This window comes from Merops nubicus, unplaced genomic scaffold (genome assembly GCF_000691845.1).
Source record: "Merops nubicus isolate BGI_N331 unplaced genomic scaffold, ASM69184v1 scaffold28473, whole genome shotgun sequence".
Taxonomy (NCBI): Eukaryota; Metazoa; Chordata; class Aves; order Coraciiformes; family Meropidae; genus Merops; species Merops nubicus.
The window spans coordinates 283-27,678 of NW_008601428.1; the positions used below are offsets into that span (position 1 = coordinate 283).

The 27,396-nt window shown below is 39.9% G+C and overlaps 1 protein-coding gene across 1 annotated transcript in view; it reads right to left on the reverse strand.

Moving 5' to 3' along the window:
- Positions 1 to 1,012: 1,012 nt before the first annotated feature.
- Positions 1,013 to 27,396, reverse strand: part of SLC28A3 (solute carrier family 28 (concentrative nucleoside transporter), member 3) — a gene marked incomplete at its 3' end in the record, with an annotated part of 39,360 nt that continues 12,976 nt past the window's right edge. The window contains 14 exon segments of the mRNA XM_008937997.1: positions 1,013 to 1,111; positions 1,942 to 2,023; positions 4,767 to 4,964; positions 6,606 to 6,774; positions 7,647 to 7,777; positions 8,992 to 9,117; positions 10,149 to 10,229; positions 11,293 to 11,373; positions 16,388 to 16,465; positions 17,890 to 18,003; positions 19,672 to 19,816; positions 21,693 to 21,882; positions 23,300 to 23,391; positions 27,212 to 27,294. Coding sequence (XP_008936245.1) covers positions 1,013 to 1,111; positions 1,942 to 2,023; positions 4,767 to 4,964; positions 6,606 to 6,774; positions 7,647 to 7,777; positions 8,992 to 9,117; positions 10,149 to 10,229; positions 11,293 to 11,373; positions 16,388 to 16,465; positions 17,890 to 18,003; positions 19,672 to 19,816; positions 21,693 to 21,882; positions 23,300 to 23,391; positions 27,212 to 27,294 — 1,669 coding nt within the window.

The following is a 27,396-nucleotide window of genomic DNA, read 5'->3' on the forward strand; positions in this document are numbered from 1 at the left end:
ATGGCTGTTCACAATTTTATTCTTAAGGCCACGACTGTGAAATGGCACATCCTAGTACGATTTCCTGATTCTTTAGTTATACAGAGTAGTGTCACCTATTGAAATATTATGGAGGGCTGTGAGACAATGAAATTTCAAGGGTACTAGTTCTATTGCCTTCAGGAAGTAGTGTGGGTTTTATCTGTAAAATGTGTATACTTCTGTTGCTGCAGAGAACACAAAGGGATAGGGAAGCTGTGGTAGAAACAAACATGCTGCTTTCAGCTACATAAAGCACAAAGATCTTTCTTCAGAGGAGGAATATGAGTGCTTTAACCTTCATCATACAATTCCACCTATCACATGCTCAGAAAAGAAAGCTGGGAATAGGATTGTTAAATACTAGTGATAAATTTTACCTCCTGAATCATAACCGGTCAATTAATTAATCTCTTGAATAATAACTATTATGTTATTTGCAATTTCCTCCCTAAAATGGCTGTTGAATTGTGACTTTTTAATCATCTTGAAGGTGAGACTTTGAACATAAGGATCTCCTGTTGAGGTAGGTCTACCTTAGGAACAATTTATAAATTTAAGTGCTCTGTGGGAATACTATCAGCCCAAAATATCAACATAATATTAAGGCAAAAATCTGTACAGCGTCCCCCTCACTCCTTCTCTGTTGCACCCTGCTTTCATTCCACTTCTCCATTTCTGCTCCACAATTACTTCTGTATTTCTGTAGCCAGCAGTGTGGAGGAAGGATTGTAATTAATCAAGAATTTGTTTTGTTCATGAGTCATGTGTCACACACAGACTAACAAAACAAATTGATAACACATAATGGAAGAAATAAATATTCTCATATTTTGGTTTCCAGGAACTTTTCGTTGCACTTTGATTTTTAATCCTACCAAACCCAAAACTGCAGGTTTTGAGGGACTGGAGCTGCACATCTGTGTCTCTCGTACCAGCTCACTGCCACCCTGTGGTCACTGACCGCAGGAAAGACCAAAACGGGGTACAGTACCTGCAACACAGGCTGTCATGAAACAGGTGACCGTTCCAGCAATCATTGCTCTGAAAGCACCACCAGCTATATCCTTTTTCCTTGAGGGAGCAATGCTTGCTAGGAAGAAAATTTGAAGTGCATGTCAAAATTAAATACATACAGCTATAAAGAGGATGAACCTGTCAGCTCTCCCACCACAAAAGGAAATTCCCACCCACCAGTTTGAACCAGGAGAAACAAGGGAAAATGAGACATTTCTCGTGTGACATTTGAAGGCCTAGTGCCAGTGTTGGCTCTTTCTGTTAAAAAAGTGGCTTGTGTGTAAAACAGCAACTTCTGTTTGGTTTGGCATTTTGCATATCTGTGCTGGCTGATGGGGTCTTTCAGAAGCAAAACCCAGGCCCCACACCAGTTTCAAGCCCCATGGCTGGCGTGTGTTTCTCTGTGCTGCCCCATTTCTGACAACACAGAGCCTGCCTGGGGTTCAGGGTAAAGGCATTTACCCAGTGAGGAATCTAGATGGCTTTTCAGTTTTTCTTTTGCTCTTGAGATCTGAAAGGTGGCTTGTTTGTTATAAATTTCCCTGTAAGCCTACTGCATGTATGTGACATGTTAACAGAAAATAGCCAACTCTAGACTAGCAGCCTACAGGCTACTAGTTTGCTCCTCCTGACACTCAAAGGTTGTAGTAGCTCAGGATCACAAGGAAGGCTCTCTCCTTTTCCTGAGAGAAGGGAGGCCTCTCAGCAGGGCTTGGTCCCCTCCCCTTGCCCTCAGCCCCTCTCCCAGTACCTCCACACCAAAGCCTGTGCCTCTCTGGGTGCCTTCCCTGCACAGCTGGGTGCTGGGTCTCAGAGGCGCAGGGGCTCAGCCCCTGATACTGCATTTGGATATTTTCATGTGGATTAGCTCTCTAAATAAATTGTCCATGAGTGAGGTGTTCTTACTCAGGCCTCCTATAACCAGTCCCAGGGAGCCGAAGTTGGCAAACCCACAAAGAGCATAGGTGGCAATGACTTCAGAGCGAACCTGGAAAACAAACACACATCCTGTTGAGTGGTTTGAGACAGCTTGGGCTGATTTAGACGTCTGAAATCATGGCACTGTGGCTTAGGGCTCTGAGAACTGAAATCATTCTGGTTTTCATAGAACCATAGAATGTCTGGGCTGGAAGGGATTTGTTCTCCAAAGTTCATCTAGTCCAACCCCCCTGCCGTAAGCAGGGACATCTCTAACTAGATCAAGCTACTCAGAGCCTCATCCAGCCTGATCTTGAACGTCCTCAGGGATGGGACCTCCACCACCTGTCTGGGCAACCTATTCCAGGGGTCTGTCACCATGTGAAGCTTTCAGCAAGGCGGGCTCATTCTCATGCTGAAAAGTGCAGCCTTTTATAGCCACTGCCTGTGAGAAGACTCATAAATTATATGATGGTTTTATTTTTCATGTCTATTTCTGTGCCTTGTTGAATTGAGTACTAGTAATTAGAGACAAAAAATAATTCTTATCTTACTAGTGTCAATTTAGCTACTGTTTTCTGATGGTATGAGTTGGAGAGCTCTAACTCAGATTGTAGTTCATAGATGGACTGCCTCTATAACACTCTGTTGAAACCTCAGGTTTTGGTATGTATCTTTGTTCCTGAGCAAGCAGAGGGCTCTACGTGCAAAGCTGTTCTGTGTGTGCTTCACCCTGTGCGCCAAAGAAGAAGAAAAGAGAAATAGGTCTCCTAAAGAGTGGGTGCTTTGAAGCAGTAACCTGCAGACGGACATTATGATGTTGGAATCCCCACTAGTGCTTTGTTTCCCTTCTGACTTCAGATGCCTGCCCTCCTTGTGCAACACCAGCCTGTACCTCAGAGTAGAGACAAGGTTGGGTTGGCTTTCAACCCCATGGAGGGACCCATCACATGATACAAAATTACTTTGGGCAAAATCAAGCTACAAACCTTTCAAACCTTCAGACAAATGTAGCTCAGACGTTCAGGAAAGGACACAACATATGGATATTTGTACCCCTGTCAGCTCTGAATTCCTATTTACTGTGTTTTAGGCTCAAGCTGAAGACACCTGAGTGAGTGTTCCAGTAGGTTTCCTGTTTATTTGAAATTTCTGTTTCCATATCTGTTTTAGGAAAACCAATTTGTAGGTATTTTCAACCTCTCTGCACACATAGGCAGGATAATGTTTTTCAAGTACCCACTCTACCTGCATTTTCTAGAAAAGGCTCTGTGTACTGTGATTTCCCTGCTTTCATTTGCAGTTTCCTAGCTCTGAAAACAGGAAGCCTTGTTATTACTGACTCAGGTGAGGGAGTTCAGAAGACTACTTGTTTGCTTACTCTGACTGAATATCAGTGCCTGGATGCATTAGATAGTCCTGAAGACAAAGAGAAATTAAAAGTGAAAATTAAATGCACTCTCACCTAAACTGTTGTGCTGCAATTAAAATGGTTACTGGGCAATTTTTTACTAATGTTATGTACCAAAATTATTTTTATAGGTCAGTTTTTTACCATGAAAGCTAATACAGCTCATTATAGGTATTAGAAGTGACCATGGAAGTCCTATACCACAACTTGCTGAAAAAAAAAAAAAAAAATTATGTAATCTGCATTTTAAGGCTAACTTCTAGACTTTAAAAGCCCTATTCACTCATTCTGGAGTTCAGAGTTGTATTCCCCTTGTACAACACAGCATGACTACAGAAGAGCAGATCAAAGGTCCATCAAGCTCAGGATCCTGTTGAGGGGAATTTCAGGAACACTGGTAATGGGTGCTCAAGGAAGCAAGTGAGTAGCTGTTCAAATCACTTGGCATTCTACCTCTGCTTGTGAATTATGTTCTGGCATAAGGAATGCAAGTGGCCAGGAACATGTTTTTGGTTTTATATGTAAGGCAAATCCACAGCATGGCTTCAGATTAAATGAAGCTAAATTGAGGGTCATCTACAGTGATAATTTGTCTTGATTTGAGGAAGAAAGTCCAGTGCAGGCATAAAAACAGATACTATGGGGTTTGTTGACTGGGCTTAGCTTGAGGACAAATTCAGCACAGATTGTGCATGTGGAAGTCAAATGGTTGTCATGGCTGCAAAGATCAGCCTTGATCACTGCATTCTCCTTGCCCCTGTACACACACCTAAAATGACCTCTGTATTGCCATCCTCTAGGTTTCTCTCTCAGAGCACTGTAGTAGGAATTATGTAACATGTTAGGTGAATCTGAATGGGCATGTGAATGAGATATAGGCCCAGACTTTGGCTGGAAATCCTCATGCAAACCTCCGTGGGCAATTGAAACAAACTGGTTGAACTTAGTGTGGCAAGGGAGGTGTATGCCATGTAACACATACTATTGCCCTCTGCACAGGAGTTGATAACCCTGTGTGCCAGTAATGTTTTGAAAGCCATCAGCTAAAGCTTGCTGGATGCCTCTCCTGAGTCTTGATGTTCAGCTAAACCTCTGCAGGCAGAAGGATCCTCCAGTTCTTGACAAGGATTTTCTTAGGAGATTATCTCATAGGGAATTGCTAGCTAAGAATGAAATAAGAAGAAACACACCTTGAAGCCAGCCTTTTTCTTAAGTGCAGTGTCCTGTGGGACATGTTTGAGATAGCTAGTGTGCTAAAAAGTCTCACAAAACAATAGTGGATTTTCATAATTGAACTCTGTCACTGAAAGAAACACCTTATGCCCATATTAAATAAATGAATTGTGTTTCAGCAGAAAAGTATTAGATCTGATGGACTTGTAGAAGACAAAATGTTACTTACACTCATATACTGTTTCACACCATTCATGTACATGTTGCCACCCTTTTCTCGGTTGTGAATCAGTTTTGAGAGGCGCTCATAAGCCACAAATTCGTTGAAGAATGTTTTGTAACCTAGTAGTCCACCAACAATAAAACTGTCTTCCCAGTCTACACCCATCATGAAAGAGAATGGCATGAAGACATAAGCACAAATGTTCTGCAAAACAGGTAAGACAAAACAAGTCAAAATACATGGTCAGTCAACAATAAGGCCATATGCCAATTTCTCTAAACTTAAAACAAGGATGGTTTTATTTCAACAGAGGAAAACTGGCCTTGAATTCTTACTGCCAACATGTCTGAGAGACTGAAGTTTCTTAATAATAAGGTATTCTTGAGTAATTTTTAAAAAACTAACTAAAAAGATACAACAAAGCAATTAGTTATGCACCTGATTTTACACCTGAAGTAAAAGAAAAGTTTCTGTGACTTTTTCCCAGCAATGGCTTCAGACTGGCCACAGTGCCTGAAGCAAAGGAGGGTTGAGTTAAAAGTTGATAAGAGAATCATCGAGAAGTGTAGTTTTTCTGCTGATTAAATCAAGCATGTTAATGAACATGCTTAATTACCAGGTTATTGGACTCCAATTGGTGTAAACAAAAGACTTGTCTCTGCATAAAAGGTATGCATTTGGCATAAATAAAGCTGTACCTTTTTTCCTAGCATTAGAAGTTTTATGCAAATATTCAAGAAATCCAGTATCACAGTACAGCCTATTTTTATTCAGGAGAGAAATCAGCTCCATCTGTGAAAGAGTTCAGTCACGTTGTCCTTTGTGAACATAACTGATGTGTTTGGGCAGTCACTGCTCCTGGTTGGTTTCTTTGTGTCTCTCAAAAGGGATTGGTGGCTGAACGCCATGTGCCTATGACTCTTGATTCCTTGTGGGTTATCTGTCTGTCCAGATCTCACTCCATCCAGCCATTATCAACATACCAGTCCTTGCATGAGTGTGGCTGAGGCATGCATACTTGTGCCTCTCCTCTGCTGTGGATGTCTGTACAGAGGCATAATCTGTGGAAGCTGTGCAGGGTGGCATCTTAATATTACTGAAGTCACATCTGCTACGAGTGTCTATTTGCTCTGCAGCACTTTTGTCACAGTGTTATATCCATGTTTCACATGGGATTTTATTAGGAGCTTGCAAAACAAAAGGCCCCAAACTACTGAACAAAGGCCATTGCATTAGGTCAAAAATTATGTACTGAGCTAGGTTAAAAAAGAAGTCCTGTTTAAAACCTGATTTGCTCAGCTGAGTGACTTGGGTGTAGTTTTACAATTTAATTGTGTTGAGAACTAAGTGCTATTGAATAAGCCTGGGTTCAGAGGAGTCCAGCCCTACCCCAGTGTCCTTATCTAAATGAAGCTAGTGAACATTAAAGACTTGATGGGGCTCTCTGAAGCTAAAGTCACTTTAATGTTTAGCTGAAGGAGATGTTAATGTCTTGGCAAGTGTGCAACTGGCACATCTGCTGCACTGCCAAGTCACAGGAAGCAGGCTGTAGAATACAATGCTCTATAAATATACTCTGCTGGTTAGCAGTAGCATCACAGAAGGAAGCTAGATATGCACTAATGGATATAGAAATATTTACATGGCAACAGTTTTCCTTTGGCTATAAAGACATTTGTCAAGAATATGCTCATAAAAATATACATGGTTAGAAGATATTAAAAACAAACAAACAAACAAAAAAAACCAAAACACCCAAACCACAACACAATCATACAGATGCTTAGCTTGGGAAAGACCAGCTATGCATATATATAAGTTGCATGAAGGGCCTGGAGATCATACCTCAAAGTTTAGCTGCGGGTAGTCAAACAGACTGCCCACCCAAGAAAGGGCTGAGTCCAGGAAAGCCAGCAGGGCAAGGAAGGAGATCAGATTCACGGCAATGTTTGCTACCAACGCGATGGAGGTAGAGGCACCTTGACTGGCCGCTTCCAGCAGGTTCTTTGAGTCACTTTATCAAAGAAAAGAAAAACAGAGTGTGAACATTTTTAAATTTAAGAACAAATCATAGAACTAAAAGTTACATGGGCTTGATTAGAAGTCTACTGCTAAAGCTGCCTGGGAAAAAATGATGAGATGAAGTAGGTTTCCACTCTTTATCCTCATGGGATCTACTGGAAGGGCATGTTTTTGGTGCCTTGAGGATGAACCCTGGCACATTTGGGGTGGGGCAAGATTTGGGTCACCCGTGCTGTGGCAGCCTGACACTGCAGGGACGAGGGAGTGGGCACTGCTCTTCTTTCAGGCAGCCCTTGCAGAGATGCCAGGCCTGTTCAGGAACACCTCTTTACAAGCCTTTTACTTTGCTTGCTGTTCTCAGGGCAAGTGATCCCTACCCCTGTTGCCTACCCCTACAGATGGGCATCAAGTTCATTGCTGTCATTGTTGAAATGTTTGCTCCACCTTTGCTTTCGTATGTTTGCATTTACAGATTTGTTAAAAAGCAAAGACAGTAACAAAGCAAACAGGAAAACCTCTTGGTGGCTCACCTTAGATAAGCATTTCCCTCTTTCTAAGGACAGTTTACTGTCTGGCCCAGGTCCTTGTTACCTCTGTGCCTGTCCCAGTTCATAGTGATATCTCCATATATTCTAATGAGGCAACCTGCACCTATAAACTACTAAAAAAGTAGTTGATGAGTAGTTCATAAACTATTCATTTGGGTTATATTGATGTATAATTCTTGCTTGGGTTATAGTGATGTATAATTCTTGCTTGCACACCTACAGGTTACTACCCCTAAAGCTTACGTGTGAGGATTTGTTTTTATAAATCTCATTTTTGTATGAGGATTACTATTAACTACAGCCTTGATCAACTTACCCTTTTGCCATTTGTAGGCCACCCCTCAGTGTAACTGTAGGATTTTCAGTTTCAGGCCAGAATAGTTTGGAGGTGGCCAATGCTGCTGGTGCTGACATGACAGAAGCAGTCAGTAGGTGGGAGGCGGAAACCTAGAATTCCAGGTGACAGAAAATATGCTGTGTGATAGCCAACCACATCACGCACGAACATGGAGGAAAGCTATTAAAATTGTTAGATGCTTGGATGATTTTTCTACAGGGGGTCATTAAAAAATTCACATTACTCATAAGGAAGAGAATGAATAATAAAGGAGAAAGCCAAGTGGAGATGGGAGAAGTCTAAGTGATGAGAAGTATGGAGTAATCTTCTGAAAAGGCAAACTGCTTCATACCTCTCTAATGGCAAGCCAGAAGGCAAACGAAACAAAAAAAAAGCCAGGTCCATTGAGTGAGCTGGATGTTGCCATACCAGAGCAGTTAAGTGAGAATTAGCCTTCCTTAACACTCTCTGTGTGCCTTCCAGTGGCAGAAAATTTGTTCCACCCCTTGAAGTCATGTCTAAAAACAAGATCTACATGGCCTAACAAAAATAATTTTATTTCCCTTTCACCCCTTCCACAGATTTACACAAAAAAAGCACCTTCTTTGCTAACTTCTGCAGTATTGGCATCCCTCCTTTTCTTCTCTTAGTCTCTCAATCTTTTTAGCCAATACCCCCTTCTTGCCTCTACCTCTCCAATGTATTATATTAAAATATGGAACTAATATATTTATCAACCATACTTTCATCATAAACCACATCTTCCACCTCATTTTTCTGGCTTTGTGCTGTCACAGGCTTAGCAGATGAGACATCTACTACCCACATTTGTTCAGCATCACTAGAACCTTAGTTACAAGTCAACATTTTAGGTTTATACGGCTAGCAACAATTCCAGAAGAACTTTATCTGTACCATTGCCACAGAAGTGGGAAGGTTGATCAGTTAGTATATTCCATATGTCAGTTCATTTGAACTATAGAAAGGTATGCACATCAACAATTTCCTTGCAGCTATGGCAGGAAGTCTCTCTAAATTACTTAGGTGGATGTTTGTGATACTTAACAGTATCTTCAAGGTCAGATCTTGGTATCTTTTTTAGTGCCAGAAGATAGGGGATTTTTTGTGGTTAATTCCTCCAGGAAAAAAAAACAAAACAAAACAAAAACCCAAACCAAACCAAACCAACACAAAACAAAACAACACAAAACTAAACTAAAAACTGAATGACTTAAGTATACTTCCAAAGTGTTTTAGCTGGACTGTTATACTTACATGATTTCAGATAAACAGTATATTTTCCATTTGCCTTTCCACATCTTACCCCAAAAGAAATATATGCTCCTAAGACACTTCCAGCAATAGTTGAGAATCCTGCTGTCATGACTGCATGGAGTTCAGATTTGGTGATGTGTGATAAGTAGGGCTGAACCAGGAGAGGAGACTCTGTCTGGGAGTGAAAAACAACTACTGAATCAAGAACTCCCTAATAAGACCTCAGGGGTTTATTTTATTACCAGGGCAAAAAAAAATAAGTGGCTGAATCACATTTTCTTAGGTGTTTTTGACTAGTTAATCTTAGTGTTACTGAGTGTTAATAGGTTGTGGGTTTTTTTACCCCAAGAAGAAAAATTGTACCAGCATCCATCTTATCTGAAGACAATTCTTGCCGTCTCCCCCAAAGGCCCAGTGAAACTACCAAGAAAATCTAATCCAGTTCTGAGTAAGTTGGGAGCAGCTGCAGATCTGAGCCATGGGTAAGGCTGTGGAATGTATATACCAGCCAGTATGGGCAGCTTAAAGCTCCCAGCCCCACACCTTCTGGGCAGTGTCATGCAGAAGTACGAGCTGAAATCTTGAAGCACTGTGATAGAGTGATGCATCACTGCTAAATATCTGATATGCTAATGTCACTTTAGGTCTTAGATGCTACTTGATGATCTTTCCACAATCCTTTGAAACCTGGGACAGACACTTCTGTAGTGTGGATTTAATGGTTTTCCCATTAAAGTGGACTGTTGGACTCTGTCCTGTGCTTTTGTGGCTACAGCCTTGCACAGCCAGCCCTGGATCTTAGTTTTCTGTACTGACTGTCTCTCCTGCCCTTGCCTGCCTCATGTGCTCCATTTTCATCACATTTGCCATTTCAGTTGAAAAAAAAAAACAAACCCACAGAATTTTTCTTTCTTCATAACCATGGAGTAATCTGGTAGTAATTTTAAGGGAGATCTCTCACCTCCCGTTTATGCTTGACTTTCTGTCGAGAAAACATACGGTTCCCAAGACCCACTCCCATTGTACATCACTGCTGACGTATGAATGTACTGGAATTCTGGAAAACCACCACCAGCCCTGCTGTACTGAGGTCCAAGCTTCATGTGAAATGGCCATTTTTTTTTATACACAGGTGTTTGCTGTGCAGTGATATTTCACAATATTCAGTAAACCTGTGCTAGCATGTTTTTCCATGCTCCCACTCACCTGTCCCACAAATATGTTACCAGCAGCTACCATAGACTCAACAGGAGTTGTCCCCATGAAAACCTGCATTATCCAACCAACCTAAAATGATTAAAAAAGAAAAAAAGAGAAAAAAACCCCAAAGAAACAAATCACACAACTCCTCAACACTGATCTGGCTATTCCTTGCACTTCTTGAGTTAGTCATATCAATGTAAGAGTTATGAGACACCTTGCAGTCTTTCCCGAAGTAATGATTTAGCTTCAAGATATGGCACATTTTTTTTAACACTAGCATGTCGAAATAAGCCAGAGGAGGAATATTTTAACATAATTAAGTCCTCCTGAGCACAAAATTGTTAAATTAATCAAAAGCAGACACTTAGACATGTTCTTATTACTTATGTACCTATCCTAAGGGACTTGGATCGTATAAAGGAAAAAAAAAGGTGAAATTTAGATTAAGGCTAAAAATGCCTCACAGAAACTTTAGCACACTATTTCAGCTAGGTGAGGTTTGTGTTTATGTAACTATTATGTGTATGAGAGGGACAAAGCATTTTGTAAGAGTATCTTCTAATAAGGTTTAAGTACCCCCATGCAGGAGGGTCTTTTCCCTCATATGATAAGTTCATTGAGTGGACAGGGCAGGAAGTGGACTTTCTGTAGACTTGCTCTTATCCTATTGGATGCTGGCACTGGATATAGGACATGACAGAAATGAACACCAGCCTCTGATTTTATTCTGGTGATCTGTTATAGGAAGGTATAAGGAATTGCTACTGCAATGCTTAGTAGAAATCAGAATTCCACTGTCTGATGTAATCTCCATTCAGCACTTTGGGAGGCTGGGAGAGGTGCAGACAGAAAGGGAGATTTAAGCAAGTATGGCATCTGAGGAATGCTAAGACTAGCCAGGCAAATCTAACAACTACTATGACACTGGTATAAAACCAGGTTGGGGGGAGGAATGTATACTATACGATGTCAATTAGGAATTTTCAGTGGTAATATTTGGAGCTATTTCCACATTAAAAATAAACAACTACTTCTCACATGTCTAACCCTGAGCAGCTCAGTCAGGGCCAGCGCTACCATTTGGCTGCGTGTGTTCGGGAGCTGTCCTGTACTAGGCAAATGAGCACCTACTGGCAAAAATTCATACCTTTCCAATGAGCCACTGCATGAATCCAACATGGTAAAGCATAGACATCACTGTGCTGAAGAAAACCACAATAGGCAGGACCTGATTTGGAAACACAAAATCATTAACACTTCTGGCATGGTTTTCCTTCCCTTGATTTTATAGCCCATTCAGTTTTTGAAAAGGACGGTCACGTTTTTGAAGATACACTTAAAGGTATTGAAAACTCGTCATTACATTTACACTTATGCTGTAAAATTTTTAACCAGGGAGGCTCGTTGCTTATGTTTGTGATGGAATTGACTACTTTTCCTGTTATCAGTTTTATAACAGGACTTAATAGTTCTGAAACTGTCTGGTTTAACGTGATGTGTGTTAGTTTATAGTCATGTTTAAGTCAGCTCAAAAAGTTACTGGGAAAAGGCATCTATAAAGTACTTCTGTAGACTTCAAAAACCATAAACAGAAATATAAGTTATGGGACGGTGGTGTAGAATTCAGAGCTCAACTTCTTTGTGTCTGTGTTTAAAAAACACACTTTAGACTTCTATATAAGCAGAGATTGAAAAGATTTTGACTGGAATTGTAGCTGGCTTGATTTCACAGAACCACGGGCAGCTTCCCTGTGAAGCCCATATTGTGTAACCACCTTTTCACAATGCACTATAGAAAAATTCTCTTTTGTTCTATTTATAGCATCGATTATAATGTCAATGTGGAGTATTCAAGAGCTTTGTAACTGTATGCAGAGACAGAATCTGCTTAAAAACAAATTCAGTGGAGACTGAAGGAAAAATGTTTTCCTTACAATTATCATTTAAAAGAATTGCATACATGCATAACACACTGTCTGATGGGTTATTATGTGTTATTAAATGTGTTGTTTTTCCATCCTGAATAAATTTTCAAGTGTGTTTAATACATAGGCTCTCAGCATTTCCCTAAATGTTCCAAAATTAAGCAGACAGATTAGTTACAGTTGAAACAGTAGCACTACTTTGGGAAGTTTTCATGTGCATTCAACTAAACGTATAATGCATTATATATAAAAGCAAGGAATAGAATAAAAAAGAACAGAACACTTTGTTAGTTCAGACTTTTTCAGTAAACAGAAGTTGTGCCTTTCTAGAGGAGGGTTAGTACTATCCGCAATTTTGCTAAAGGTTTGGAAGCTTGGTTTATATGATCAGATGCTCTCACTGAAAGAAGACTGCAATTCACAGATATTGTTGTGCTCTTCAACAAGTGAATATGAGGCTGCTTTCTTTAGCTTTATTTTCGGATCCTTTTAGATCATCTAGGGATGCTTTGCTATACAAGTGAGAGCAGGAAATTTTTTTCAGTAAAAGCAACACCTTTCTCCCCTGCCTTTTATCTCCTGTCATTTCCCCTACCTTTTCCTAAGGATGTGCTATCTGGAGAGGCCTCTGGCTCCCAGCTGAGTCCATACCCTGCGAGTCCATACCCTGCCACAAGCAGGGACCGCGCCACAATGTCTGTAGGAAAATGGGTCTGGAGAGGCAATGGGCAGATAGGCAAAGGTCAACTCTTTGTACTAGGTGGTAAAAGCTCTGAGTGTCTTTGACTCCAAATAGGTGAGAAGAGCTCTTACATCTGAGAAATGTGGTTTGGTTTTAGCTGAAGCAGGCAGAAGTCAATATTCTACCTACGCTAGGTGACGGGTGGTACCCTTTGGCTTATTTCTTGGGCACACTCTTCTGTGAGTACCTTAGATAACTTTAAAACATACTTTTCCATTTTTGCAGTTGCAAGCAGATCTGGACGAAGCATTCGACTTTACAAACCAGGGAATTTGTCCTCCAGTTGTGATCACTTGTGCTTTGAGTGCTTAAGGAAGTTTAGGACTATTTTATAACTAAACCTTCCTGTCTAAATCCCAGTAACTTTTTGTGCTACCTGTTATGTTATGTCTTCAACAGAAAACCATAGGAACCATTTAATAAGTAAGTAATTGTAATGATTTGTCACGTCCAGGTTAGCTTTTATCTGAGGCATTACAAAATCATGTGGAAGACACTGGCAAATTATTACTCTAAAATAAGCAGAACTTAAATCAGCGACTTGCAACACACTGCATTGTAATGAGGTTTCAGTTGCATTGTCTGCAGAGGTAAGTGCAATGAAAAGCATTTATCATGAAAAAACTAGTTCACCTGAAAAACAGAACTCTTACAGAAAGGCTCCCCACAGCATTAATACAGTGAAGTGTTCAGTCAGTAGTTATTAAACTTGTGAAAGAGGGTAGAACAGACTCAGAAAAACTCTTTCTGTCCCATGTCTATATGGAGCAGCCACCTCCTCTCCACCAGCCTCAATAGGTGCTTCACCTTTGCACTGGGCCCATATGGGGTTGCACACTACAGGGGGAACAAGAGCATGTAAACTGATGCAGGAGCATCTTCTCTTGCTCCCTATCCTCTTCTTGGCCCTCTTTGTGGTGCAAAAACCAGGGAAGTAGGTGGCATGGGGTCAATAACATCAGAAGGCTCCCTCTGAGGGTCTTAGGGCTTGGGTAACAGGGTGTGAGTGTCTGGGCAATACCTTGATGGCAAAGAGCTGCGCAAGAGCACAGGAGAGGGAAGGGAAAGCTCTGGAGGTGCTCCAGGGTCAGGCGCGTGGCAAAGCACCCAGAGGGTGAAGGGAGCCAAGGCTAGGAGCAGGTCTGAGGAGGGTGGAAGGACCTCAGCTTTGCTGGAGCTGTGGGTGCAGGATCTGGGGAGGTAAGGAGAGGAATAGACCGTGCAAACCTTTGTATTTGAAGGAGGGGTGTTGAGGGCTAAGGGGTCAGGGGGACAGGCGTATGTACATGGAGGTACGACTGCAAGGAAAAAGGAGGCACAGGCATGATCCAAGGAGTCTGAAAATGGCTTCCCTCTGTAATTATGGGGCTGTCACACACTCTGTGTATGTAGGAACATACAGGCACAGCAGGGGAAGATCATCAGCCTTAATTAGTAGTGTTTCCTTTGTTGGTAAAATATGACATGTACTTGGAAACAGAAGGTCAAGAGTCCCCTTTGTGTTTTCAAGTAACATGCACTGATTGCATAAAATTGGTTTTATGGAAAGGAAAGCTCTTAAAATGCTTCCTTCTGTTTCATGGACTCCCAGTTCCTTCTTTCTTCTGTAGTGCCCTTATTCTCTGAGCACAACAGTTCCTCAAAGATGTGAGTACTCTGAACAGGGAGTGCTAAAGAGATCATCTCCAGTTTGCTTCTGCCATTACAAATTTCAACAGTTTAACTTAGATATACACACACCATTACAGCCTGCAGGTGGAAACAGCTGTCAACTCCAAGAAAAGTGGGGAGAGAACTGCAAAACGAAACATGACATGGAAGTCAGATGAACTTCAGTTGAAGCAGAAGCCTACTCCTCAAAAAGGGCTAATGTGTTTCCATATGGGAGGAGTGGATGGGTCCTGCAGTGTAATTATATCTGCATGGTTAAACTATTAGAATTATTTTCTTTTTGTGCACAAACTTGTGTGGAATTTTAGTCTCCAATATGTATAGTTCCTGATACATACTTCATACCTTTGAATTGTCAAGTTTTAATTGATGCATAAATTTAATGAGCACTCTGAAAAATCCCACCTTTAGACCTACCCTTACATGGCTTATAAATGCTGCAGTTAATGCCACCCCTAAGACAACCTCTATGAAAATAAGTTTTTTAATTGGTATTCTTTTATAAACTGGGTTGTTTCATATTTATTATCAATTCTTCAATATTTTTTTTTTCCAGAACACTGAAACTCTGCATTTGCATATACAAACACACATTTTAAATAACACAGTTTATGCATGCAAATGCATACATTTATGACTAAGCAGTGCTTCCAAGACTATGTGCTCAAAGGCTGTACTGGTCAGAACACGCAGTAAGTGTCTGCTCTAATAACTGTGTCTACCTAAGTTAGCAGAAAACAGAGGTGTCCTCACATACCGTTAAGGGTGCACTAGCGATACAATTAAGTGTATCATTTGTCTACTCCTTCAAGAGTTAAGCTGACATTGAGACTTTTACCTTTTGAAGGGTGCTTTGAAATATTTTGGGGAAGATTTGGACAGCTCAGCACTACTTGTAAACCTCATAAAATATCTGACAGACACAAAAAAAGTGCACTTTTGACCATCTTAATCTCCAAATAAATGATGAGTGTTTCAAGAGAGAATAAGCTGGCTGTCACTGATGTTAGAAGAGAGAAATCTCTTTCTACAGAAGCAGATGGAGCATACTATGGTGTTGTGCACTTGTCTGTCACTCTGTTTACCACATATACTCCTATAACAAGACATATGCAGCGCTGAAATTTGACTTAAGGGTTTTGCTTTCCTGTTTTTCAGTGTGAAAATAACGTATTTGTCCCTCTTCTAGAAATTCCACATCTTTTCCTGCCTTAACCTGTAGAATAAGATGGATGAATATGTGCCAACACAGGAGAGAGCACATAAACTGTGTTTTATCAGCTTCTCAACAAAGTCTCCTAAGGAAGAGATGGGAAATCTCCCTGGGATCTTATTAATGTAGAAATAGTGTCATATAACTCTTTCTTCTCATTCAGGAAGAATTCAGGTAGAAGCTTAGGGCAGATTCTACCTTTTCTACCTGGCATAAGCATATACCTAAGCTTTCCATTTCTAAAGGGACAATGTCTGTGAGGCAGGAGTCTGCAGAGCACTTTAGGACAGAGCAGTGTAGCGTGGTATAGCACCTTTACTTGGGGAGAGATGGGGAAGACATGTTGAAGGTAGTATTTCTTTCAGTGATCAGGTAGAAGCCTTTTCACCTTTTACTTTGAGAAACATAACTCAAAGTTAAGTCTACTTGTAGTATATGATGTTATAATTAGACTAAATAAGTCTAACTTAGTGTATGGCAGTGTATGAAGGGCTTTATGTGGGGTTCCCAAATTTTCTGTTTCAAGTGTTACACAGTAAGGAATAGTTAGCTGATTTCTCTGGTCACTGATTTCTCTGGTCACTGCACTTCTATCACAAGACATGTAAAGAATTTATTTCAGAGCCGGTCCCATCCAGTTCCCTTTCTGTTGTCTACCTGCCACATACAGTATATATAACACCTGTCTTACCTTAAAAGCAAAGAAATGATCCATATATTTCTCACCAAACACAAACTTAGCACCTGTGTCTGAGTACTCCAGAAAAGTCTAGGGACAGAAAGCAAAGAAAGTTAACCATTAGCTCTGTGTTCTTGCCAAAAACTAAGCAAACATTGCCAGTTGCCTTGCAGAGATTTGGTGAGGTCCAAGCAGCTTGTGCTCTGCTCTTTATAGGTCAAGGCTTCAGTCACTGTGTCTGGCTGAAATGAGGGTCTCTGCTCGGCTCTGCTAAGAGTGCAAGCTGCTTCAGAGTATGTAGATAAATAGCAAGGGCACAGGGCACTTTTTCCTGCAGTACCAAACACAATAAAGGCCATCAGCTATACTGAAAGAAGAATGGAGTTTTTAATCCCGATATTGTGGTGCATTTCTCTACTCCTGCTCGTGCAGTAAATGATACTGTTTAAAATGGAGATTTAATGGCTGAAGTAATGAGTTTTAAAAGGAGTAGATGAATGCTAATTTACAAAAAAATTCTACTTTTAAATTCCGATAACAGTGGTGCGTTTTTATGCCCCCGATGCCGATGTGTGCGATTAAGGATATAGTTTGAAATGGTGCCCGAACAGTCACTTGTGGCAGGAGAAGCTGTGAGCCGTATGGAGCTGACGAAAGGGGGCACCAGACCTGCTTCAGTCGGAGGTGAAACGGAAGACTGAGAAACTGGTGACAAAACCCAGATGATTCCCACTGCTTGCAGATCAGCAGCCAGACAAACAAGAGACCTGCGCTTTCGCACCCGCGCAGAGACAGTACGTTCTGGGCAGTCTTGTTCTAAATGTGCTTAATTATCTGTACTGTGAAGAACAGATGTGTGAATAGTATCTCCGGGGTGAAAAGTCTGAATGTCCTTCAGTGAGTACTCTCTTATCTACATTTTAGATTTCTTTTGTGTGTTATTTTACAGGAATGGACTTTAAAAAAAAAACTTTTTGTCTGCAGACTGCCTGCAGGAGCACCTGTGGATGGATCACATCATGCCTCTAGAGATCCTTTGCTGCTTACAGCTGTACATTTTGCCCACTGAATTCATTTCTTGTATGTCATGAGAAATATGGAATGCCCCTGGGGCCAGGACTGTGGCTACTGTGAAGATAACAGTGGTTAAATCCCAAGGCTTTTCAGCACATCAGTTTTATTGTGAGAGTGCTTTGGAGATGGACCAGTTTTAAGAGATTCTGTGAGTGACCTGGCACAATAATTGTTTTTTTGTTTAGAGGGAACAAATTGTAATTTCAGCCCAAGGATGGTAAAGCCAGTAAGAAACTCAGTCACTCTGTCCTTGTATTAAGTGGACAAAAAAGAAATTAGAAGATTGAATTCAGGTAGTCAACTACCTTTCTAAGGCTGCAATTTTTCTCAAGAGGGGAAAACATCCAGGGGCAAATGGACCCATGAACTGCCTGGCTACTATGTAAAAGTCTCAAGACAGAAAATTATACACAAACTAAAATTTTTGCCCAGTAGCTTACCTGGATCTGAATGCCTAGCCAGTTAAATACGTCAAACCCCACTTTGGTCCTCAGAATAAGAAGCCCAAGAATAAACTGCATTCCTATTCCCGAAAATACTGGTCTCCAAGCAACCTAGATGGACAGATAAATAAAGAAACTACTTGCTATTTAAATAAATAATAGTTTACTTCAGATGTTTGTTAAAATAATGTAGGATGAGACTCTCTGCCTGTACTGCAGGATAGGAGCCACTACCCGAAACAGGTTGTAGTGGCCTTGGAATGTCAATCATCTCTCCTAATTTGGGAGCTCTGTGATGTCGATGTCTCCAGCTGAGCTAGCTGCTGAAAGCCTGGTTAGGCAAATATGGACATGTCCATTTCACATCACAAACTGCAAGCAAATAAGTAGTAGCAAAAGGAGACATAGTTCTTCCTGTGCTACAGTTTATAGATGAGATAGTCATACACAAGGGCAGAAGACACAAGGGTTGAGTTGTTTTCTGTTCTTTTTTTTAAACTGGAATGGAAACATAAAATGAAAAAAAACCAACCAAACAAACATAGAGATTCTTCACATAACTGGACTGGGAACAAGGAGATTTTAATACAAGTTTTTTCCTGTGCTTGGATAATTTTGACTTTGTTTCAGCTCCCCAGCTTTAAAGAGCCTTGATACTTGAGAATTACTCACTGTTAGATATTGTTATTCATATGACATAGAGGCAGTTGTAGGAAAACCTGTGGCTGTCTGTAACCAGTCGCTCTTCACTACATTGCAGAATTCTGCTCTACAGCTTCAGGAAACATCTTTGGTTTTTGACAGTTGAATCTGATTATTTACAAGGCAAAGAGCTAAGGTGGCACTCTGTAATTTATTCAGATTATTTGTGAATAGCACAAGCCGATTAGGTGTAATGAGGACCCATGGGACAGCACAAAGCATTTGGAATACATCAGTTTTCGCCTCATTTGGAGACAGCAGCAGTTACAAAGCCTGGGGAGTAGCAGGTCCATTAGTTTCTGCTGAGGAGACCTTTTCTGTCCAGAAAGTTTCAGCACTGTCACAAGAGTGTTGAAAAGGTGTTAGTGAAACCTGGTGATTCGGACAATGAATTAATATATGACTGAGGAAACCATTTGTTTTATGTTAGGCATGCACACAGGAGTAAAAGCTGAGGTGGGAGTTGTGGTGGTAAAAATAACTCCTTTGTGATAACACACCACTACAGAGTGAACATCTCAGCTGGAAAACTAAAACAAATGTCATTGACAAGCCTGTTGGAGTGGGTTAGTTAAAAGTGAGGACTTCAGCTTGGCCTCATCTGCTGCATTTGCAGTGGGAATCAAACTTCTGAGGGATTAAGAGCTGCACAAGGGAAGCATGTCTCTAGTTCCACATAATTTGTGCTGATATGATGATAGTGTTCTCAAATAAGTGCCTGTGATGTCCTGAGGACTGCAGTGAGACTCCTGTGAGTGGAAACCATGGAGCAGGCCTACTTCAGCTTGCACTGATGCTGTAGGAACAAATGTGTTCCAATCTGCATCAAGGCTGGAACAAAGGATGGGCAGCAGCCTCGCAAAATAGTGAGAGCCAGAGCTGGTAAACTCCCAAATATGTCAGAACAAAATTACTTTCCTCAGAAATTAAATACATCACTGGGTTTTGGCAAGCCTAAATTTTCATATTAATGGTTTTTCTGTTGCTCTTACTGAATTTGGTGATAGGGGAGGTGAATAGCTTTCAAGACATCGGACAAAAAAAACTTAAAAGATCCAACATGGACTAAATACTCACTCTGGTTGGATACTTGGAAAAGATGAACATCAAGAGAACACACAACACAAGCCCACCGAAGGAGATCAGTTGGCGGAATCCCTGTTTTGCTGTGTCAAAGATGAGCCAGAAGATGACAGATACTGTAAGAGCTGCACACAACACCCTAAGAAAAAAAAAGTGTCAGGCGTGACATCTTGAAGAAGACCAGATGTTCCCACCCCTTCCCCTCCCCATTTACATCTCTATCTGTGAACGAACTTTCGGAGCAATGTATTAAGCTGAAATGTGTAACTCTACATAAGCAGGAACCTGACTTTGCTGATGCAACTCTGACAACAGCATCCCTTGGTGACATGTAGAAGAAATGTTCTCCAATGAAGTCTCCACAGAGTGTGGAGAAAACCCAATAAAGCACAAGTGACTCTTGTCTGGATGCTATTTCTATTAAATGAAGTGTGAGAAGACACCCCTCTTTCTCACTCCATCCTCCTTTTCCTTCCTGTTGTCCTTATTGAATCTTAGCTCTGGGCAAAACAGGCTATGGTTTTTATGGATTGCACTGTCCTTGTTTAACTAGTACAAACACACACTACTAAGGAGAAGGTTATAAACTATATACTAGTTTGTAACTGGCTCTAGTATGTTTGGAAAAATAATTTCTCATCACAACAATTTTGTCTATCTCAGAAACAATGACAAGTGCCATATGTACATCTGTGTTCAGTGTTTATTTATCCTCACTATCACAGAACTGTTCCACTGGCATACTGAAGGTAATTATCGCAACAGCCTAAGAGGCATGGAAATAAATCATCCCATTAACAGAGAGAAAAAACATAGTCCTGGTTCTTTATTACTTGTGTCTAACAGTTGTTTATCTTCCACTGATTTCAGAGGTACCTAGATGCCTAAATTCTCTTTTCAGGCCTGAAGCAATAATATTGCAGGCCAGCTTCACATAATGGCCTGGCTATTGTAAAGATGAATAACACTTTCTATATCTGAGAGACTTTCTGTCTCTCGGAGGAATCCGTGACCTACAGTTAAGCACTTAATCTGTGATATGTATAATTTAAGGACTGCAGCCCAGGTAGTACAGCACTTACTGCCCCTGGCTTGTTCCTGCAGCTCATCAGAGCTCTCTGTTCTGTTTGCTCCTTTGCCAAAAGAGGCTGCCAGGTCGTCTAAGGGAGGTGCATGTGTGTGACTGCTCTCTAATGTGGCTCCTGAGCAGAAAGACTACAATCTTTATAGCATTTTCCTTAAAAATTACTGCTCCTGTGTCAAAAGCATTTCAAAATCTGAACACAGAATAAATCTCTAGAGCTTTTTTTGTCTCAGATAGAAGGTGACCTATCTGAGACAGAAGGCAACTGGTCCGTTTCCTTTTCCTTTTTAATGAGATTTCATTTGGTCTTTTCTTTGGTCTACCAGCCTCCTTTGGATCCCCATTTTTCCAGGAATAATTTAAGTACTCCTGATAACTTCTCAGGAATACTTGAAGTAGGTATTTACCAGAATTAAGTACCATTTGTCTAACAGATGAATGTCAACTGCCCCAAATAATGTTGTATGACCTTATTATGAGGGTGAATGTGGCTAGCATTCCTGAAGATCAGGTAAAAATTGCTATTGGGGTATGTGAAAAAGTAGCATCTAGATAGCACACTTTAGTTTTTAGCAGTCTGTATATGTTAGAGTTAAAGTTTTTATGATTCTTACAGCTCTCTGAATAAGTGACAGTGAGCCACTTTCTGGCTTACAGAATGAATGCAGAAGGCTACAACACATTTGAACGTCTGTAAACACGTTCACTTGCAATGATAAATGTCCTATATCAATTTGAGGATTTTTTTTTTACACTTTCTGTCAAGATTTTTGATACCTATGAGTAGCTAAGACTACGATCTTAAAGGTGTTCCTCTTGTCTTTAAACTTCAAAATATTGAATTATTCTGTATGTATTCTTCGATCATAAAACTATAGGTGTAAATTGAGTAACACTTTATCCTTTTGCATATATAGGAAGTAATATTTACCATTTCAGCCAAAACCACTGTTTCTCCAGATATCTTTCTTTGGGGGAAAAGAATGCAGCAATTCTGTCTTCATACTTAGCTATTAAAAAATCCCAGCCAATGAAGAAGATGGCTACAAGAGTCATGATAAAGAGTGGCAAAGCTCTCCGAAAATTCAAGATGCAGGCTGCAATAACTGCTGCCAAGTATGCTGTCACAGGAACAAAAATATACATGTCAGTCAGGTTGCTCTTCTGAAAAACAGAATCAAATCTTGAACTTAAAGAATGTGGTTAAAGTTAGGCCTGTATTTATCTTTTAAGTACTTTGTGACTCGGCCTAAATACCAAAGAATTTTGCTTTCATAGACAGTGTTGTTAAAATATGCTCACTGATATGAAAGGTAGCTTTCATCCTGTCAAAGCAGGTTATATGCTTTGGCCAAACCAAGTTCATATAAAATATGTTAATCACTAATTAAACACACTTACAGAACTGCTTTTTCCTGTGTAAAAACTGTGAATTGAGAACACTGGGTCACTGGGAACACTTGTTCCTTCTTTCACAGGAGGATGAGTTTATCCAATAAAACTAGAAGAAACACTTAAAAGCATTTTCCAATTGCCTGATTTGGTGGCCCTCACAAGCACTTGGGAAGATTAGAAGTAGTTTATTAGAAGTAGCTGTGAAGTGATTTGTCATTTGGCAGGTCCACTGCTATATGTGGTGGTCAATGAAATATTCATTTTTTTGTGTAGAATATTCCGATTTTCTCTGTGGTAAATACAGAAGCAGAACTAATTATTTTTGTAAAGGCAGGTTGGGTTTTTTTTATGGAATTAATGTACAAAAGCCAGACATATCCTTAGAACTCATTTCTTGAGATAGGTTATGTCAACACTATGACAAAGCAAGCTGAGACAATGCTGGGAAGGCAGAATGTTCAGCGTGCAAGTGGCCCTTTCATAACCACTTCATGATGTGCTGATGACTATCACACAGCATATTTCAGGTCTATGTGTTCTCAGTTTTCAGGTAGGAGGATCTCAAAAAGAAACTTGGTGAAGTGGAAGGAAGCAAACCAACCTGGTTAATTAGGAATGGGACAAAGAGTATCTAAATGACTTTGCAGTGCATGCTGATGTAAAACACATTTCCTCTAGGAAACATTTGCTATAGATGTCAAGTGATACTGGTCAGAGTAGGAAACTTCCATTTCTAGCCTGCTGACTTAAGTTCAGGCTGGTTGATCCCTGACTATTTAATGTGTTTTCATAGTTTTGGGCAAGTTCCTAAAGCTGTAATTTAACAGGCCTCTTGGAGAACACTAGTAATGGAGTAGACATGAAGACTGAATTACCCTTCTATCCCAAAGATGATTGCTCGTCAGAGCTGAAACATGCTGGAGGAGCAGTGTAGCAGGATCTGTGGTTTTGTTAAGTTTGGGAATGAGTGGAGGTTTTGTGATCTGGACATTTCTCTGGGACTAATTTCACTTTTACCTCCTTTCAAATGCATTCTTTAAGACAGTCAGGAGTTTTTGTGTCAGACAGAAGACAGGCACAGTTTATAATCTCACACAGCTAAACAAATAAGGCTTCAGCAACCCTGAGTATAACATACTGTACCTGTTACTAAAATTCCATAGATCACATAGTGAATTCTGGTTTTATGTTTCTTGTAAAATTCACAGGCCTTGTCATATTTGTTTTCTAAATACCTAGGGAAAAAAGAGAAAAAAAAAAATAACAGAAACTTAAGTTGTAGATAAAAATTAAGAATGTTTTTCACAGGAAAACCAGGTTAAATTGATTAAAATATCTCAACTGGAGTATGCTGCACTTGGTAAGGGTTAAATTTGGATCCCAAAATGCCAAAGAAAATAGTGCTGACATCTGCAGAACTTTTGGTGAGGATTTCTTTGTTTCGATGTTGGACAACTGAATAAGAAAATCTGGCAGGTATCTAATGGACCAAGATGTCAGCCTTCTAACAGACTGAAGTTAGCAGGCCAGTTCTGCTAGACTCTGAAGCACAAGTCTGCTGTGAGGAGGTCTGTGAGCGGCGATAATGCAAACTGTGCAGGTAGTTAAAGATTCAGTGCCCATTACTGATTACCCACAAAGACTTAATCCATCCAGCTACTGTGTGGAGCAGTAGTGTTGTAATTATGGGGGCATAAGGCTGCATTTATGTGTGCAAAATACCTAATATCTATCTAATGCCTTATTACAATGTACATAGATGTTTCTGGGTATTTGAAAATTTGGTTGTTATTTACATGAACTTTTAACGTAAGAATCATCAGTTCATGGAAGCTAAGATGATTTGTTACATTTGAATGTCCTATTCTATTTTCTGTTCTTCCAATTATTACATACTTCACTTCCATTCTTTTCTTATCTCACTAAAACTAACATGGTTATTTCATGAGGGAGACTGAAATTTAGGGAGGTAGCAGTTAAGGAAGTTAGTTCAAGACAGATTTCCAATGTTAAGTATGCTGGTAATGTGGATTATCACATTAATCTGCAGCAGCTGCAGCTAAACAGACGCATGCATTGTATGAGCTGAAAAAGAAATCAGAGCTATAACTCTGTCTCTAAAGTGATGCCTCACACCCTACAAACTATAAAGGCAGCACTAAATTTAGAGGTACTAATTACCCAGACTGTACTTGTTTGGAAACAAGGTGCAGCTGGAATCAGATGCACACAATTTCACCACGAATACCTTTCTTTTTTGCGCTATAAAACCAAGCCAAACCAAACCAAACCAAAACCAATCCCCCACCCAAAAAATACCACCCAAAAAAAGCCACAAACAAACAACACCAAAAAACAAAAACAAAACCAAAAATACCAAAAAAATCCCAACCATTTAATTTAAAAGAAATTGGAGAGATACAAGCAATATTAACTTAATTCATATTACCACTCAGAACAGCAGAGCAGGAACATACTCCTTCACCAGTGCAAGGAGTAACAGGGTCTCTGAGAAATCCTAATTGCTTTTGATATTTCAGTTTTAGTCCTGGGAATTCCTGTTGCCTCACAAAACGTAAGTCTTCCCCCCCCTCCCCCCGTAAGAACTTTAGGTTATATAGCCAGTCTCAGAAGGGATACCAGATACAAGAGGAAAAGATAGAAAAGGAGAAATGAGACACAGATGCATGAATAAAGCAGAGTTACTTTATCAAATTTACAGCTCATCCATCAACCAAAAAAAGGAAAAAATATACTCTACTGTTACTGCTACTTATGAGTCCTTTCAAATTTCAAATTTTATTTTAACAATTCCTTGTAATCTCTTCTTTGCTCTAACATATCTCTCTCCTTTGTTATTTTATTAATTAAGATGACTATCCTAAATATTCACCTAAATTAGTGATGTTTGGTACCAAGTGTCCCAAATGTTTAGGCATACATGTCATAGATACAAAGCTATGTTCTGAGAGGTTGCAGAAAAAACATCTTATGAAATATGGTTTATTTACTAAGGAAACATTATTTTCTAGAAGCTGATCCTATAGGCTTAAAGTACAGCATGTTGCTGATGGTTTTCACTTAATCAAAGATGTTAAAAAAAAAAAAATGTCACTCAAGCATGTGTAAAGAAGAGTTTTATTGTGAAATATTTGTACATGACAAAATTAGTCTGGCTTGCATTTTGTAACACAGAAATCCTTTTTCTGGTCTGCATGTACTATGCAAGTGAGTACCTTTTACATGTAGCAAATTCTTGTTATCAACAGACTGATCTTTCAAAGGAGTTGTGTCTCAGACAATAATATTTGTTGAAAGAAATTGATGATGCATTCAAAATAGAGGCATGCTTTCCAAGTGTCCCTTTTGAGCAGATACAAGGAAGACATTAGATCACATTTGTGCCTGCTTTTAGGAGCTAATTTACCAAAAATAACTTGGTAGAGATACCACTGCCCTTGCCAGGTGCTCATCACAAAAATAATCCTAAACAAAATACAAAATTAAGAACAAAAATGGAAAGCACAGAACAAGCTGTAGCCTGGACATAATCAGAATAGACCACAGTGCTCTTCAGCTTCCAGCCTTCATGGAGCTTTCACCGTGCAAGGCATAGGTACCTGCTGCTGATGGAAGAACAAGGGGACCTCTGGAACTGTAAGCCCTGTGAATTAAATCTTATTTATCCCTCGGCTCTCCATGGCTGTACAAATAAACCAGAAGGAATAAAAACCATACAGGCTTCATCTCTGTCCCAGCTCAACCCAGCTCTGTGCAGAGGTCCTCTCGTTGTGACTCCTGTGGGTCCAGGTTTGAGGGGAAGACACCCTGCTAACCTTGTACAGCCATTCATGTGCCAAAACTTGCCTGTGCAGTTAGCTGATTTCTGGGGAGACATTGGATACCTACCATTAAAGAGGCTTATCAAACCTGAATGTTTGATCTAGCAAATCTTAGCTTTTGTTTTTGCCAGACAAGACCCCAAATGTTCTAATTAAAAAAGTGTTTCATGTTATATACTGTTAAAGGAACGACAAATCTCCAGAGAGCAGAGAGGACAAAAGACAGAATATCTAAGTGACTTGTAAACACATTTGTTAGATTTTTTAAGCAGTATTTTAATATGAAGGCAATCACAAACCTTATCATATTAACAAGTCTTTCTAAAGGTCTGTATGTACTACTTGAAATTGTAGTAAAAATCTTCATGACTAATTCTGTATGTAAGTGTATCTTTTGTACAGGCATGAGATCTTTCCAAGTAGTCCACTCTGAGTAACACAAACTCCTATTTGAGGTATCCAGTGAGTTGCTAGAATATACTGACAGAAAGACAGGTTCAATGGAGCTGAAATGGAGTGCTCTGTAAAAGAATGCAGACATAGAATTCATGGAAAAAATACTTTATTATTTCTATGAAGGTTTATATGAAGTTTCAATATGATAGAAAAATACTAAGACATTAAATGATATCTTTAAGTGTTGTATCTTATTTTTTTTAATGTCTTGTACAAGATTTGTAGTTTTTGCCAAAAACCCTAATCCTCAAATAGAAGTTAGATATGTGTTTTCCTGTGTGGTCACTAGGCACCAGTGCTAAAGAAATATAAAAACTCTGCTCCATCAAAATGGCTTTTTGTACAGCTATTCTGTTCTTGTTTTGCACTGGAATAAATAGCTCTGCAAACTGAAGGGCTATAGTGAATCTTTTACTTCCTGGGAGAGATCACCGTCTAAGATTTGTCTTTTAAAAAAGGCTTTTAGGAAAGCATTAGAAAAATAGCTAAAGTGTAGAAGAAAAAAAAAAAAAATTCCTTTAATTTGGAAGGCTATAGAAGGATAGTTCCAAAATCATGTGTCCATTGAAAGGTATAATGATTTTAAATACAGTGTGCTTCTGTATTATACAAATTGCTAGGAAGTACAAACGCCTGTGCAGCAAAAGGACGTGGCAGCAAGACTGAGCGCTGTCAGTCCAGAACCAGAAACACTGGGAGCTTGTTGTTTAGGCCAGGTTGAAGTGAGTGGAAAACTTACTCATCCAAAAAACATTACCTTTTCACACATGGTTGCTCATCTTCTACTGAGTCACGTTTCTTTTCCTGCGGATCACTCTCAATATTGATGTATTCATCCTCCTGGAAAACAGATCATTGCCAAGGCTGTGAGAGGGGTACATGCTTGTCAAGTCAGGTGAGAAATAAAACAGATGCCAGATGGCTGAAGCAGTCTCAAGACTT